Raw genomic sequence first — 15000 nt, 5'->3', positions numbered from 1 at the left:
AGGCAGGAGGAGTAGTGGTTATAGTGGTGAGTTAGTTCAGTCCAAACCGGCAGTAACCGTGATAGTAGTAGTAGTAGTAGTAGTAGTAGCAGTAGTAGTAGTAGTAGTACTAGTAGTATGCTGCATTTTTTTACCTCATCCTGTTTTGCCTCTCTCTCTCTCTCTCTCTCTCTCTCTCTCTCTCTCTCTCTCTCTCTCTCTCTCTCTCTCTCTCTCTCTCTCTCTCTCTCTCTCTCTCTCTCTCTCTCTCTCTCTCTCTCTCTCTCTCTCTCTCTCTCTCTTCCTGGATCTCCCTTTTTCCTTTTCCATTCACAATTTTTCCTTCTCTCACTATTTTCCTTACTCTCTGCACTTTACCTGCAGCCGCTTCCCCAGTGGCAAGCTGTGGTGAGGCCCTTTGGTGGGTGGGTGTGGATAAGCCTCGGCGTAGCTCTCCTTTTGTCCGGCCCTCTACTCTGGCTCCTCCTTCGCCTCTCCTTCAGTCACTTATCCATGCCCGACGCTGTATTCCTCACCTTCGCTGCCCTTGTCTGCCAGGTGTGTGTGTGTGTGTGTGCGTGTGTGTGTGTGTGTGTGTGTGTGTGTGTGTGTGTGTGTGTGTGTGTGTGTGTGTGTGTGTGTGTGTTTAGAGAAAAAGGTTGAGACAGCCAAGAAATTTGTCAAGAATGATACAGTATTCCAAATATCTGTATTCTTCCGTTTTGTATGATACTTTATTCATCCACTTAAGATTGCATAAAGAAAAAATACGGATATTCTCTCGCTTATCCTCTTCTTCCTCTTCCTTCTTCTTCCATTCGCATACATAGAGCCGCCCATGGCCAAGCTCACCTCACGTTCGAGTGTTCATTGCGACATGGCTCTTGTTTTGTCTGGTGGCGACCGTTTCCTTCGTCGGGAACCTCACCGCTTTCCTCACTGTGCCCGCCTACTCAACGACGCTAGAAACCTTGGAAGACTTGGTTCGTTCCGACTTTACTTGGGGTATCAACGACTTCGGGGCCGCTGACTATCAGCTCTTCAAGACAAGCGAGGTGGGGACGATAAATAGACAAAGAGAAAATGATGGTTGCTGAGTGAAACAAGTATAGTTATGGATGATGATACGATGGATGATGTGATGAAAAGAACAAGAACAAGAGAGAGAGAGAGAGAGAGAGAGAGAGAGAGAGAGAGAGAGAGAGAGAGAGAGAGATTGTATGAAGAGGGGATTGAGAGTATTGAGGGGATAATGAGGTGATGAAGAATGATGAGAAAAAAACTCAAAGGGATGGATGAGACTTAAGTATGGAAATCAGCTAGTAATTCTCTCTCTCTCTCTCTCTCTCTCTCTCTCTCTCTCTCTCTCTCTCTCTCTCTCCTCTCTCTCTCTCTCTCTCTCTCTCTCTCTCTCAACAGGTGCCCCTCTATCAGGAAATCTTCAAAGGCCTTACCTTCTGCCCGTCCCTCGTGGCCTGCATCCAGAAGGCGCTGGACGAGAACTTCGCCTTCATCTCCTTCAGTACCTACCTCAGGGACGCCGTCGCCATGCACTTCGTCGATAGGAATGGAGATACGCAGGTAGCCTAATGCTTACAGTCAAGGACAATTAAGACCTCTATGGCTCGTATGCAGAAACGCTTTGCTTTCTCACACCGACTATTTTTCAAAGGCCACATAGACGATTAGCCGAGTTCTCAACAATGTTTCGCCTTTTAATAACGTAGAAATCATATTAATCTGTCACTAGAACCTTAAAGATATCCTTTAAAACCCATGTAACTTCAAATAGAGCCTTTTGAAAGTAGTGGATGTTTCAGAATATGATGATCTTGTATCGCTTGGCCTAGGTTCGTAGTGCTGGTGGTGATGACTAGATGAGGTAATTGTGACAATGGTGACGTAAACGATGGTAGCAATGAATCAGTCAAGTAGTGATTTGTAATAATGGTGTTGAATAATTGTATAGATAATAAGGTAACGCGGTGATGTTGGTAATGAAGGTGATGTTCATAACTATGGCAGTAATGTGGGTGGTGATATCAACAGAGGTAACAGTAACACTCTGAATAATGGTGATGGTGATAGTGATAGTGATAAAACTGTAGATGTTAATGGTTATGGTAGTTAGTGATGTTGGTGATCGTATTAGTAGCTATATCAATAGTTTATATAATAACAACAATCCGAGAAATGATAATGATGCTGGTGACGAAAGTGGAAGAAATGGGCGACTGAGGATAATGATAACGATAGAGAAGATTATAAGGGCTCGTATTAAAAAATGTTTTGCTCTCTCACCACGACTAATTTTCAAAAAGCCACAGAGATGACTACCTGTTTTCTTAAGAGTGTTTCTCCTCTTAATAATATAGAAATCTTGTTAATATGCCACTAAAACCATAAGAACACCCTTTGAAACCCGCGTAACTTCAACTAGAGTTTTGAAAGTAGTGAAAGTTCGGCGCAGAAATGCTTCAGAATACTGTCCAAAATAAAACCAGACAGCATACATAACACTAATGTCTTTCCTAAGGTGCATATGGCTAGGGATCGTTTCTTCCCCGCCGACACTGGCTTCGCGCTTCAGAAAGGTTCCCCCCTGAAGCGACTTTTCGACAGGGTGTTGCGGCGGCTGTTAGAGGCGGGCCTGGTGGACAAGTGGCTCAATGACCTCATCCAACAGCACACCCTAGCTACACGCAGGAAGGCAGCTGTGAGTGATAATGAATACCTGAAGAAGTGTTTGTTGTTGTTGGTGTTGCTGTTGTTGTTGTTGTTGTTGTTGTTGTTGTTGTTGTTGTTGATGATAATAATTTTTTATCATCATCTTAATCATCATCTTCCTCTTCCTCTTCTTCTTCCACTGCATACCACGCATACCACTACTACTACTACTACTACTATTTTTGTTGTTGTTGCTGCTGCTGTTGCTACTGCTGCTATTGTTGCTGCTGCTGTTTTTGTTGTTGCTACTGTCAAGACTATTCAAACTTGCAAAGTCTTATTCCTCTCCTGACGCAGGCAGCGGCGAGGAAGGGCAGGAGCGGAGGGGCGGAAGCACTGCAAGAGGGGCTGACGCTCACTACATACCATCTGCAGGGCGTGTTCCTGGTGTGCGGCGCGGGGTTGCTCTTTTCCACCCTCACCTTCGTCTGTGAACTGATGGTGTACAGTGTATTGGAATCCAGACCTTGCTGCGCTAATAACTTAAAGTGGCTCACCTGTTTTGGTGAAAGCTAAAGCATCTGTGGGCATGGTCTTTGTTTTGTCCTTGCTTTCTGATCAAGATCGATGAGGCAAGTAAAGTTTTCATTCATGTACTGTAGTATTCCTCTTAAATAAATATCGGCATTTAAATGTGTTTGTTTGTGTGTGTGTGTGTGTGTGTGTGTGTGTGTGTGTGTGTGTGTGTGTGTGTGTGTGTGTGTGTGTGTGTGTGTTATGATAATAGAGATTTTAATGATACTATCCTTTTGGCAAAAAAGAAAAAAAAAGAGAAAAGAAAAAAAAATGCCACAAGCTTAATTATCGTTTAGAAATAAATACGTGACGAATGAAAGGAAGAGGACTGAAGGATGATATATATATATATATATATATATATATATATATATATATATATATATATATATATATATATATATATATATATATATATATATATATATATATATATATATATATATATATATATATATATATATATATATATATATATATATATATATATATATATATATATATATATATATATATATATATATATATATATATATATATATATATATATATATATATATATATATATATATAAGAAAGAAAAAAGAAAAGGAATATACTCGTATATATATATACTCGTATATATATATATATATATATATATATATATATATATATATATATATATATATATATATATATATATATATATATATATATATATATATATATATATATATATATATATATATATATATATATATATATATATATATATATATATATATATATATATATATATATATATATATATATATATATATATATATATATATATATATATATATATTCCTTTTTTTTCCTAAGAGTTTTAGCCTCAAAATAAATCTAATTACTTTTCAAAACTATACGGAATATTTTACTACCATGCCTAGAAACTATAATGTGCATCCTTATTATGGTTATGCAGATAGACATGGTCCCCTAAATAAAAAAGAAATGTAATAAAAAAATGAGAAGGATACAGGGTAATAACAAAGGTGCTTGCCGAGCTTACAGCACATCCTCTAAGAAGAACATCTCAAAGAAATTCAATCTACCTAAACTAGTAGACGGAAGAAAGGGGACGTGACTGGGATATACAAAATTGTAGCTATATGTGGAATATATAAATCCATATACGCACACTTCTCCATGATTTCTTTTGACAAATTTGAGAGGACCCTCGTAACTCCTACTGAAGAAAAAACAGCAAAACGTCAAGAAAAACAATTACACACAGGATGGTGAACAAATGGAAGCCAAAGGGCGAATGTTATCTCAGTAAACACCTTTAATCAAGTGACTCCACATACAGCAGAGAAAAATGGAGAAGGCCAGTAGGATCTGGTTGGATCGGTAGTGAACCCGTGAAATGTGCTGGTGAAAGTAATGTTTCCAGGGCAAGAAAATGTTTGTTTTCGCTATTTAAATCTAGCGGGCTGGGCGGCCATGTCAGGGAGTGGTGAGTTGTGTAAAGAGAAAGAGAGATAGAGACAGAGCAAAGATACTAAAAGGGACTCTTCTAGTATCTTTGAGACAGAGGGGGACGCTGTGACTTCTAGCTACCTCAGACGCCTTGCCTTGCCTTCTCCTTCGCTTTTGTGCCATATATCTGCATGGGTGACTCCCGTGTACACCTGTGCAGAGAGACACTGACTGTGGTAAGCGACAATGACAGTGGTGGTCGTCTGTGACCTGTGATATAAAGGTAAAAAACTGTTTGCAGTGGTGGCGTCCACCCACGTCCATGTGCCCCGTCCTGCCCCCGTGACCTTGAATGTGTACATGTGTGGTTTCCGTCAATATAAAGCAGTAAAGGACTCCAGTGTTTGCTTGCATCCTTCATCTGAGTGTGTGAATAGCCAGACAGTGGGGAAATAGCCTGGTAAGTCCTTGTTCCAGCCCAAACCCCTATAATTAGAGCTGCCGACCCGCCCCAGTACCTGTATAAGAAAAAAAAAATATATATATATATATATATATATATATATATATATATATATATATATATATATATATATATATATATATATATATATATATAATGAAGAGACGGAGCCTGCAGGTGTGTTCGTGAAGGTCTACCTGACGGGGTGGGGGGGGGGTTAGTGACAGTAATGTGCGAGTGTTAGGGCGTAAAGGCGGGTTGCCACACGCGCACTTTTTGGGCACGACGTGGCACGAGGTGAGTGCGCACCCAATTCGCGCCAACTCGTGCCCAACAGCGCGGCAGCTCGTGCAGACCTCTTGCCACCAAGTCGGGGAAGTCGAGGCAGGTGGCACGACGTCGCGTTAAAATTAAAACAGTTTCATTTTTTTCCCGACGTGGTACGAAGTGGCGACGTCGGCCCCACCTCGTGCCATCACCTCGTGACACTTCGTACCCTGTTCGAGACACCTCGCGCCTATTGGCACGACGTCGCGCCTGGCGCGCAGTGGTGCGAGCTCGTGCTACCTGGGCGCGAGGTGTCACGAGGTGTGGTGCGGGGTGGTACGAGGTTAGTGCGAGGTGGGCGCGACGTTAGTCCGAGGTGGGCACGAAGTTAGCGCGAGGTGGTGGCGAGCTGTATAATTGCCTCTCACGTGACCTGATCCAAGGGGTATATAAACAGCACCCGTGGGCCACATGGTCACTTATCTCGCAAACACAGACAGAAGAAGAACCCTCCCATCTCCAGCCAACCTTTCCAAGATGCCCAAGAAAGGCAAGCAGCAAGCACCACAGCAGGAGTCTTCCCCGAGTCTGCAGGAGGAAGAAACTGGTGATGTTCCTCCTGAGGTTCCTGACGACACTGACGTTCCTGATGTGGAAGTGGTGAAGGTACAACCTGTTGCTGGGCTCTCCAGGAAACGCACTCGGCCATCCAAGAAAGACGTTCAGGACTACCCCTTCAACGACGACCAACTGAGGGAGATAGCAAACTACGTCCAGTTGCATCCAGAGCTCTACGATAAGCGGAACGAGAAGTGGCTGAATCCGGCGTGGAAGGAGAGCCTCTGGAAGGACCTGGCCCAAACTTTCTCGGACTGTTCTCACCAGCAGGTGAAGAAGGTGGTGGACAAGAAGAGAACAGATTTTGGGAAAATCGAGAAGAGGGAGAGCAAGAGTGGATCAGCAGCCAGGCCGAGGACGCAGAGGGAGCAGAAGATCGTCGAGGTTTGGGCCTTCCTGGCAGGTCACATCGCCCACGAAAGTACGCACCCTAGTGATGACTTCGGCAGACAAGGTGACGATCAAGATTCCTCCAGCCATGAGTCTGTCCTATCGGCCCACTCAATTGCCAGGAGGAAGAGGAAGAAGGAACGGCAGGAGGAGGAACTATCCAGCCCACGATCCACCAAATCTACCCAGGAGAGCAGTGCCATCCAAGAACTACTCCAGAGTGCACAGCTGCTAGCTACACGAAAACCACCAGTCGAGGGACCTGACGCTGACATCCGGCAGTTTGTTGAATTTATGTACACTCGCCTGAAGAAGGTTTCCCCCATGCATCATGGAGTACTCTTCTCCAAGATCGCGTACATGATCAGCCTCATGGAGGAACCAGTGATGGCCAGGAGTGCTATTAAAGACCCGAGGAGGTTGCTGGATTCTGTGCCCATGCCACTAGGAGTTGCGAGCCCATCGCACCTGTGGCAGCCTCCTGCACCGCCTACTCTTGCTCCTGCTCCTCCTCCTCCTCCTCCAGTCTATCATCAGCCGCAGTACCAGCAGCCACATTACTCGCAGCCCCAATACCAACAACAACAGTACCAACAGCCTCAACAACAACAGTACCAACAGCCTCAACAACAATACCAGCCTCAACAATCAGAACAGCAACAGTTCCCTCAGCAGCCACAGCAGCAGCAGGTGCCCACCCCAATACAGTGGGAATCTATACTCGGCTGTTCACCGTCCCCCGTCAAGACCCTGCAGCACACAAGTACGACCACCAAACTCCAGGGCCAGAAGACGAAATCGCCGGCGAAAAAGGCCATAATGTCCCCCATGATCGAGACGCCGAAGGGCTACGAGGCGGAGGATAGCGACGAGTAAATGTAAACAAAATAAAAATGTATTGCATATAAAAATATGTTAAAATGTATGAAATAAATATGAAAAAAACAACTATATTTTTTCCCTTTTCATTTATAATATAAGTATGGATATAAAATAATAACTGGTAAAAGGAGACATTAAAAACACTTTTTAATGTTTCCTTTTACCAGTAAAAAAAAAATTATAAACTACAAACTGAATATAAATAATTGGGACATAAATGGTAAAAGAGAAAAAAAATATACTAAAACTTGGGAAGTTAAGAAATGGATTGAAATTGAGGATTTGAAATGATAACAGATAAAAGGGAATAATGAAGAGTTGGTAATAAAGAACTTGGAAAATAATAACTGAATATATAAATAAGGTATTGAAATAATAACTGGTAAAAGGTAAAACACTTGGAAAATTAAATCAGAGAATCACACATGGAAAAGGTACTGTCCCCATAATATATATATATATATATATATATATATATATATATATATATATATATATATATATATATATATATATATATGAACATTTTATAGCTTTGATATATCCATCAAGTATAGATTTTATTTCAATGTCGTAAATATGAAAAATTCTTTGCTAAAATTTTAATCTTATAACCAGACAATCTTAACAATTTTAGACCAAAGTCTTATGTAATTAATAAATGAAGGTGTTTAATTATCCAGATTTGCCTATTACTTAATAAGTTAATAATTTTTGTAAACATTAAATTCATATTTAAAATTTTTTTTTAACATATATTCTATTTTACTCTTATTTCCTTTCCCATTCCCTCCCCACCCAAATATGATATTCCTATAATGTATATAGTTTATATTTTGGGATATAATTCAAAGTCAAGGAAGCTTAATCGGTTTCTTTATTATCAAATACACAGATAACATTTATTAACACAGCTTATATATATATATATATATATATATATATTTATATATATATATATATAATATATATATATATATATATATATATATATATATATATATATTATTTATTTATTTAATTATTGCTCCATCCTTTGTTCGTCTGCTGGTCGTCCTCTTGGATATACCATCCTTTCTCGCCAGGGAACTGCGCCTGCTTCTGATGCATAGTACAAAGCCAGGTAGTCTCGGACGGCCTTTGCTTCTCTCGTTGGATTTGTTCCCCGTCGAGTTTGGAGGCGTTGCATCAGATTTGGTATGTTCCTCCACGATCCATCAATCACGTTATGGTCACCATCTTCGCAGTCGACTTCTTGGGGATGGAAATTTGAGTAGCGGTCCAATATCAGGTTGTGCATCACACACCCACACATGGTGACAATTTTGACAACTGCAGGTCGTTGTAGCATGGTAGTGCCGAAGACTCTAAATCGTGACTGCAGGAGACCGAAAGCATTTTCCACCACACGACGGGCGCGAGACAACCTGTAGCTGAAGATTTTTTCTTCGTATACCTGGGATTGATGTGAGTAAGGTTTCATAAGCCAGGTCTTGAGGGCGAAGGCATCATCAGCAACAACGTGGAATGGGATTGGCGTGTCGTCACTCGGCAGGAAGCTGTGCTCTGGAAATCCCACTCGTTTCTGCGCGATGGCATCGTGAAGGGTGCACTTGAACCAAGTTCCTCCATCACCAGCACTTCCTTCAGCACCTACGTCGACGTACAGGAACTTGTAGTTTGCATCTGCGACGGCCATGAGGACAATGCTGTGGAACTTCTTGTAGTTGAAGAACAGTGATCCTGCATGCCAGGGCTTCTTCACTCGAACATGCTTGCCATCCAGACCACCTCCACACTTGTGATAGTTCCACCTCTTTGAGAATCCTTCGGCAACTTGATTCCATTCTTCTGGAGTTCTTGGGCACTTGAGCACCTCAGGTTTGTATATGTCAATTATGGCCTGGCAGACTTTAGGTACGAATCTACAGATGGCGGTTTTGGAGACCCTGAAGCTGTATTGCAGACTCGTATATGAATCGCCGGATGCCAGGAATTGGAGGGTGACAGCCAACTTCAACCCCACTGACAGGGGCTCTCTCATTCTGGTGGCTTTTTTGGCGAGGATTGGAGTAAGCCGGTCCACCATCTCTCTGAAAAGTTCAGGTTTGATGCGGAGGAAGTTCTTGTAGCCCTTGGTGTCTTCTCGGTTGAGCTCCTGCAGCAGGTGGTGAAAATCGCCATGCATCGATCGTCTCGTAAGCCATTCACGGCACCATATTGTTCTGGGTCTTCTTGCTCGTGGCTGGGGTGGCACGGGAGGTTGCTGTAGACGTCTTCTTTGCAGCAGCAATGCAGCAGCCACCATCAGGATTCCTGCCATCAGTACTTGAGCCTCTTGTCTGTAGTTTTCTTCCTCCATCTTCCCTGCTTGCCAGTCTAGCTTTGAGTGACTTGATCATCATTCCCCACCCTTTATATACCGCTTGGGAGGCGCTGCAAATATTGGACGCATCCTCACAACACCCCGTGACATATCGTGACAGTACATCGGCAACAACCTCGTAATTAATTAAAATGCCTGTGCGACCCCTCAAAACGGGTCGTCGGGTTGGGCCACACCTCGTGTGCACGTCGCGATGACCTCGTGCCCACGTCGTGATCACCTCGTGTCACGTCTCGCAACACCTCGTGCCCAGATCGGGCTCACCTCGTGCCACATCGCCACACCCTTGCGCGCAATGTACCCGACGTCTCTGTTTCTGTACTGTTTCTACTCGCGGTGTGGCGCGCACTCACCTCGTGCCACGTCGTGCCCAAAAAGTGCGCGTGTGGCAACCTACCTTTATCTGAAATCGGTCCCGGTGTCACGAAACAAAGTGTGCTATGAAACTGTTCATGTGAGTCTTCCGTGCGGCCCCGGAGCAGACGACGTTCGCACTATGTTTCACCTAAAGCTGAAGTATTGTGTTAACTGAAATATTGTGTGAATGCATTTATTTATTTTATTTATTTATTTTTTTTAATACAGTAGACATGGGCATTGAAATGTGCATTCATGGAAAGAGTAGAGTTTCATTATATGGGAAAGAAGTATATGTCAGAAAATTCATCCTTTGTTTCATATGGGTCGCATGAAATATTTTGTGAATGAAAACAGTGTTAAAGTAGCTCATTTTTCAATAATACGCAAGCCGTGCTAAGATTTGTGTCTCAGTACCATCAAATATTAAGTAGAGGAGCATAAGATATAAAATTCACACCGATTTGGTCTACGTGAGCTGAAATTATGGAATAATAACCTTTTTTTTTCATCTGTAAGAGATTTCAGTTTTGAAATGAGAATCTATGCAAAGGTAATTGTGACCTGAGTATCATCGTAGCTAAATAATTTAAATTGCAAGGAAGAGATACATAATACAAATCTTTCCTTTATGATGATCCGAAATATTGAGTGCCATGTACGAGTATTTTATCACTGGTCGTTGATATAAGTTTAACTCTTTCATCTGATTCAATCATGTTGAACTTAACCTTTTTTTTTCAGTCACAGGGCTGAATTAACCAAAAATGGAATAACATTTGTACACTTCATGGGTACAGGGGCATTGATGTTGACCAACCTGCTTATAGAAATAGCAGCAGCTATCTACTTTCTTCTTTGTTTTACCACAGAAGTATTTTTCATTATGGTCTTGCCCTCTTAGGAACCTCAATATAGGTAATGTTTGTAAAATTAGTTTAAATTGTCAAAGAAATAACTAAGTATATGAAAAATACATTTGCCTGTTAGCAAGGATCAAAATGACACATTTAGCAGAAGGCTATCACCTGACAATAACTTAAATTTTGATACCATATAATTATTTCTCATGATTCCCTTGTCCCAGTAAAATACATATTTTTTTTTCTTTTTTAATCAAGTAAGCAGAAGTAATGCATATCAAAAAAATAAAGTGCCTATAGCTGCATTGTAATTATAGCATTGTGCTTCGTTTGATGTGTTCATCTATTATTGTACTTACAACCTGCACATGTAATACTTGATACAAAAGGCAATTTCCTGAGTAGTATTTTATTATGTTTATATATCATTACCCCTTGCATACAAGGCTAAGCAGCTAAATACTATCAACCCTGCATCAGGCACTAATTCTTGTGTGACTTCAGCTTCAACAAGTATACCTAAAGCCAGTAATATAGCATGTTGCCACTTAGATTCCATTAAGTTTTAATCTGTGAAGGTGTGTGTAACACTAATACATGAGATATAGAGTATTTTTAACATGTACATGTAAAAGGTGCAAAAACATTTCTAGGTGATTTAATAATTTATAATACAATATTATAGAGTCTAAAGCATCTACATATAAAAAATAGAAGTATTTTTTTTATTTCATATCAGTATTACAAAATTTGAAAAAAATGTAAAAAATATATACTCGTTTGCCTTAATATTTAAAAAAAAATATTTTACAAGTATCAAGACATGGATCAATAAAATTGATTAATAAAAATTCTCTCTCTCTCTCTCTCTCTCTCTCTCTCTCTCTCTCTCTCTCTCTCTCTCTCTCTCTCTCTCTCTCTCTCTCTCTCTCTCTCTCTCTCTCTCTCTCTCTCTCTCTCTCTCTCTCTCTCTCTCTCTCTCTCTCTCTGTATATATATATATATATATATATATATATATATATATATATATATATATATATATATATATATATATATATATATATATATAGAGAGAGAGAGAGAGAGAGAGAGAGAGAGAGAGAGAGAGAGAGAGAGAAAGAATTTTTATTAATTAATTTTATTGATCCATGTGTCTTGATACTTGTAAAATAAATATATATATATATATATATATATATATATATATATATATATATATATATATATATATATATATACTACCTCCTCACACCTCTCTCTCTCTCTCTCTCTCTCTCTCTCTCTCTCTCTCTCTCTCTCTCTCTCTCTCTCTCTCTCTCTCTATATATATATATATATATATATATATATATATATATATATAGAGAGAGAGAGAGAGAGAGAGAGAGAGAGAGAGAGAGAGAGAGGTGTGAGGAGGCAGTATATATATATATATATATATATATATATAGAGAGAGAGAGAGAGAGAGAGAGAGAGAGAGAGAGAGAGAGAGAGAGAGAGAGAGAGAGAGAGAGAGAGAGAGAGAGAGAGAGAGAGAGAGAGAGAGAGAGAGAGAGAGAGAGAGAGAGAGAGAGAGAGAGAGAGAGAGAGATGTGTGAGGAGGCATTAGGCACCTGCCAAAATGATAATCACACCCAGTGGGATCTAAAGCACTGCATCAGGGGGTGCTGTGAACTTACCATTAAACCCAGCTGTGACCTCACTGAATGTTTCCCTTTGTGTCTCACAACACAAGGGGGCAGTCACAACCTCCCTCTAAAGACAACTCTCTTCCTCCACACAAAACTACAAGCACCTAATAACACACACACCCTTCACTCAAAATTTCAAAATTCATGGCAACTCCTACACCAGCCTCGGAGCCCCCATCTGGGGAGGAGAACACAAATGTCCCCAGGTCGGACTGCCCTTCTGACGATGACCCTAAGTGTCTTAACACCCCCCATCAACTTTTTCTTCTGTAACTTCTGCATTATTCATGGTCTAAGATCTAATTTTTAATCTGTAGAACACCATCTCTCCTCATCTAAACCTCATCTTCTTTTCCTCACTGAAACTCAGGTGTCTGAGGCAACTGACAGTAGCCCCTTTTCTGTTCCCTCCTACTTTCTCTATCCTCATTTTCGATCCAAAGCTGGATGTTGTGTTTATGAGCCCAATGATTTAACCTGCTTTCGTGCCCACACTCTTGAATCTTGCAAGTTTTCCACTATCTGGCTACGACTACAAAGTCACTCTCAAACTAAATTTATCTGTGCTGTATATCTCTCACCTAACGCCTCTGACTATAAGAAATTTTTTGACTACTTAACTTCCAAAGTGGAGCACATTCTGACTCTCTTCCCTTTTGCAGAGATCTCCATTCTTTTAGACTTCAATGTTCACCACCAGCTTTGGCTTTCCTCTCCCTTCACTGAACATCCTGGTGAACTAGCCTTTAACTTTACTATCCTCCACGACCTAGAGCAATTGGTGCAACACCCTACTCATATTCCTGACCCTCTTGGAGATATGCCCAACATTCTTGACCTTTTCCTGATCTCTAATCCTTCTGCATATGCTGTCACCCTCTCTTCTCCATTGGGCTCCTCCAACCACAATCTCATATCTGTATTTTGTCTTATCACTCCAATCCCTCCTCAGGATCCCAAAGCGAAGGTGCCTCTAGCATTTTGTCTCTGCTAGTTGGGGGAACCTGAAGAGGTATTTTGCTGATTTTCCTTGGAATGACTACTACTTCCGTGTTAGAGACCCATCTTTGTGTGCTGAGATGATAATGTCTAGCATGGAGGTATACATTCCTCACTCTTTTCTTGACGTAAACCTTCCAGACCTTGGTTTAACACAGCTTGTTCTCATGCTACACATGAAAGAGAGGTGGCCCACAAAAGGTACTTAAGCCTTCCATCACCAGAATCTCATGCACTTTATATTTCTGTCCAGAACCATGACAAGTCTGTTCTCCAACTAGTCAAACACTCCTTCATTAACAGAACGTGTCAAAATCTTTCAAGATCTAACTGCCCTTATGACTTCTGGCATCTAGCCAAAAATATCTCCAATAATTTTGCTTCTTCTTCTTTCTCTCCTTTATTTCAACCAGATGGCACCACTGCTATCATATCTATTTCTAAAGCTGAACTCTTCGCTCAAACCTTTGCTAAAAACTCTACCTTGGACAATTCTGGGCTTGTTCCTCCCTCTCCTCCATCCTCTGACTACTTCGTGCCACCTATTAAAATTCTTCGCAATGATGTTTTCCATGCCCTCTCTGGCGTAAATCCTCAGAAGGCTTATGGACCTGATGGGGTCCCTCCTATTGTTGTCTGAAACTGTGCCTCCATGCTTGCACCTTGCCTAGTCAAACTCTTTCAGCTCTATCTGTCAACATCTACCTTTCCTTCTTGCTGGAAGTTTGCCTACATTCATCCCGTTTCTAAAAAGGGTGACCGTTCTAATCCCTCAAACTGCCGTCCCATTGCTCTAATTTCCTGCCTATCTAAAGTTTTTTAATCTATCCTCAACAGGAAGATTCTTAAACATCTATCACTTCACTACTTTCTATCTGATCACCAGTATGGGTTCCGTCAAGGCAGCTATACTGGTGATCTTCTGGCTTTCCTTACTGAGTCTTGGTCATCCTCTTTTAGAGATTTTGGTGAAAGTTTTGCTGTTGCCTTAGACATATCAAAAGCTTTTGATAAAGTCTGGTACAAAGCTTCGATTTCCAAACTACCCTCCTATGGCTTCTATCCTTCTCTCTCTAACTTCATCTCAAGTTTCCTTTCTGAGTGTTCTATTGTTGCTGTGGTAAACAGTCACTGTTCTTCTCCTAAATCTATTAACAGTGTTCCTCAGTGTTCTGTCCTGTCACCCATTCTCTTATTATTATTCATCAATGACTTTCTAAACCAAACTTCTTGTCCTATCCACTCCTACGCTTATGATACCACCCTGCACTTTTCCACATCTTTTAATAGACATCCAACCCTTAAGGAAGTAATTTCATGCAGGGAAGCCACAGAACGCCTGATTTCTGATCTTTCTTCAGTTTCTGATTGGTGCAGAGCAAACTTGTTATTGTTCAATGCCTCAAAAACTC

General features: G+C 40.9%; 2 protein-coding genes across 8 annotated transcripts in view; both read left to right on the top strand.

Annotated features, from left to right (window-relative positions):
• Positions 1–3333, top strand: part of LOC135097467 (uncharacterized) — a 192307-nt gene extending 188974 nt beyond the window's left edge. For 5 of the 7 annotated variants that reach the window (XM_063999409.1, XM_063999410.1, XM_063999407.1 and 2 more), the window contains 5 exons: positions 364–537; positions 810–1034; positions 1399–1560; positions 2516–2695; positions 3004–3333. In XM_063999409.1, coding sequence (XP_063855479.1) covers positions 364–537; positions 810–1034; positions 1399–1560; positions 2516–2695; positions 3004–3222 — 960 coding nt within the window. In that variant the 3' untranslated portion in view covers positions 3223–3333. The remainder of the gene's footprint in view (positions 1–363; positions 538–809; positions 1035–1398; positions 1561–2515; positions 2696–3003) is intronic. The other 2 variants (XM_063999413.1, XM_063999412.1) reach the window with 2 other exon arrangements.
• Positions 3334–5935: 2602 nt separating this feature from the next.
• On the top strand, positions 5936–7282 carry LOC135097478 (uncharacterized). The gene has a single exon (XM_063999426.1). It carries the CDS (start codon positions 5936–5938, stop codon positions 7280–7282), a length of 1347 nt encoding a protein of 448 aa, XP_063855496.1.
• The last annotated feature ends 7718 nt before the right edge of the window (positions 7283–15000 follow it).

Source organism: Scylla paramamosain, unplaced genomic scaffold (assembly GCF_035594125.1).
Source record: "Scylla paramamosain isolate STU-SP2022 unplaced genomic scaffold, ASM3559412v1 Contig21, whole genome shotgun sequence".
Lineage (NCBI taxonomy): Eukaryota > Metazoa > Arthropoda > Malacostraca > Decapoda > Portunidae > Scylla > Scylla paramamosain.
Note: the sequence above shows the minus strand (reverse complement) of the source record. Positions and strands in the feature narration are given on the sequence as shown.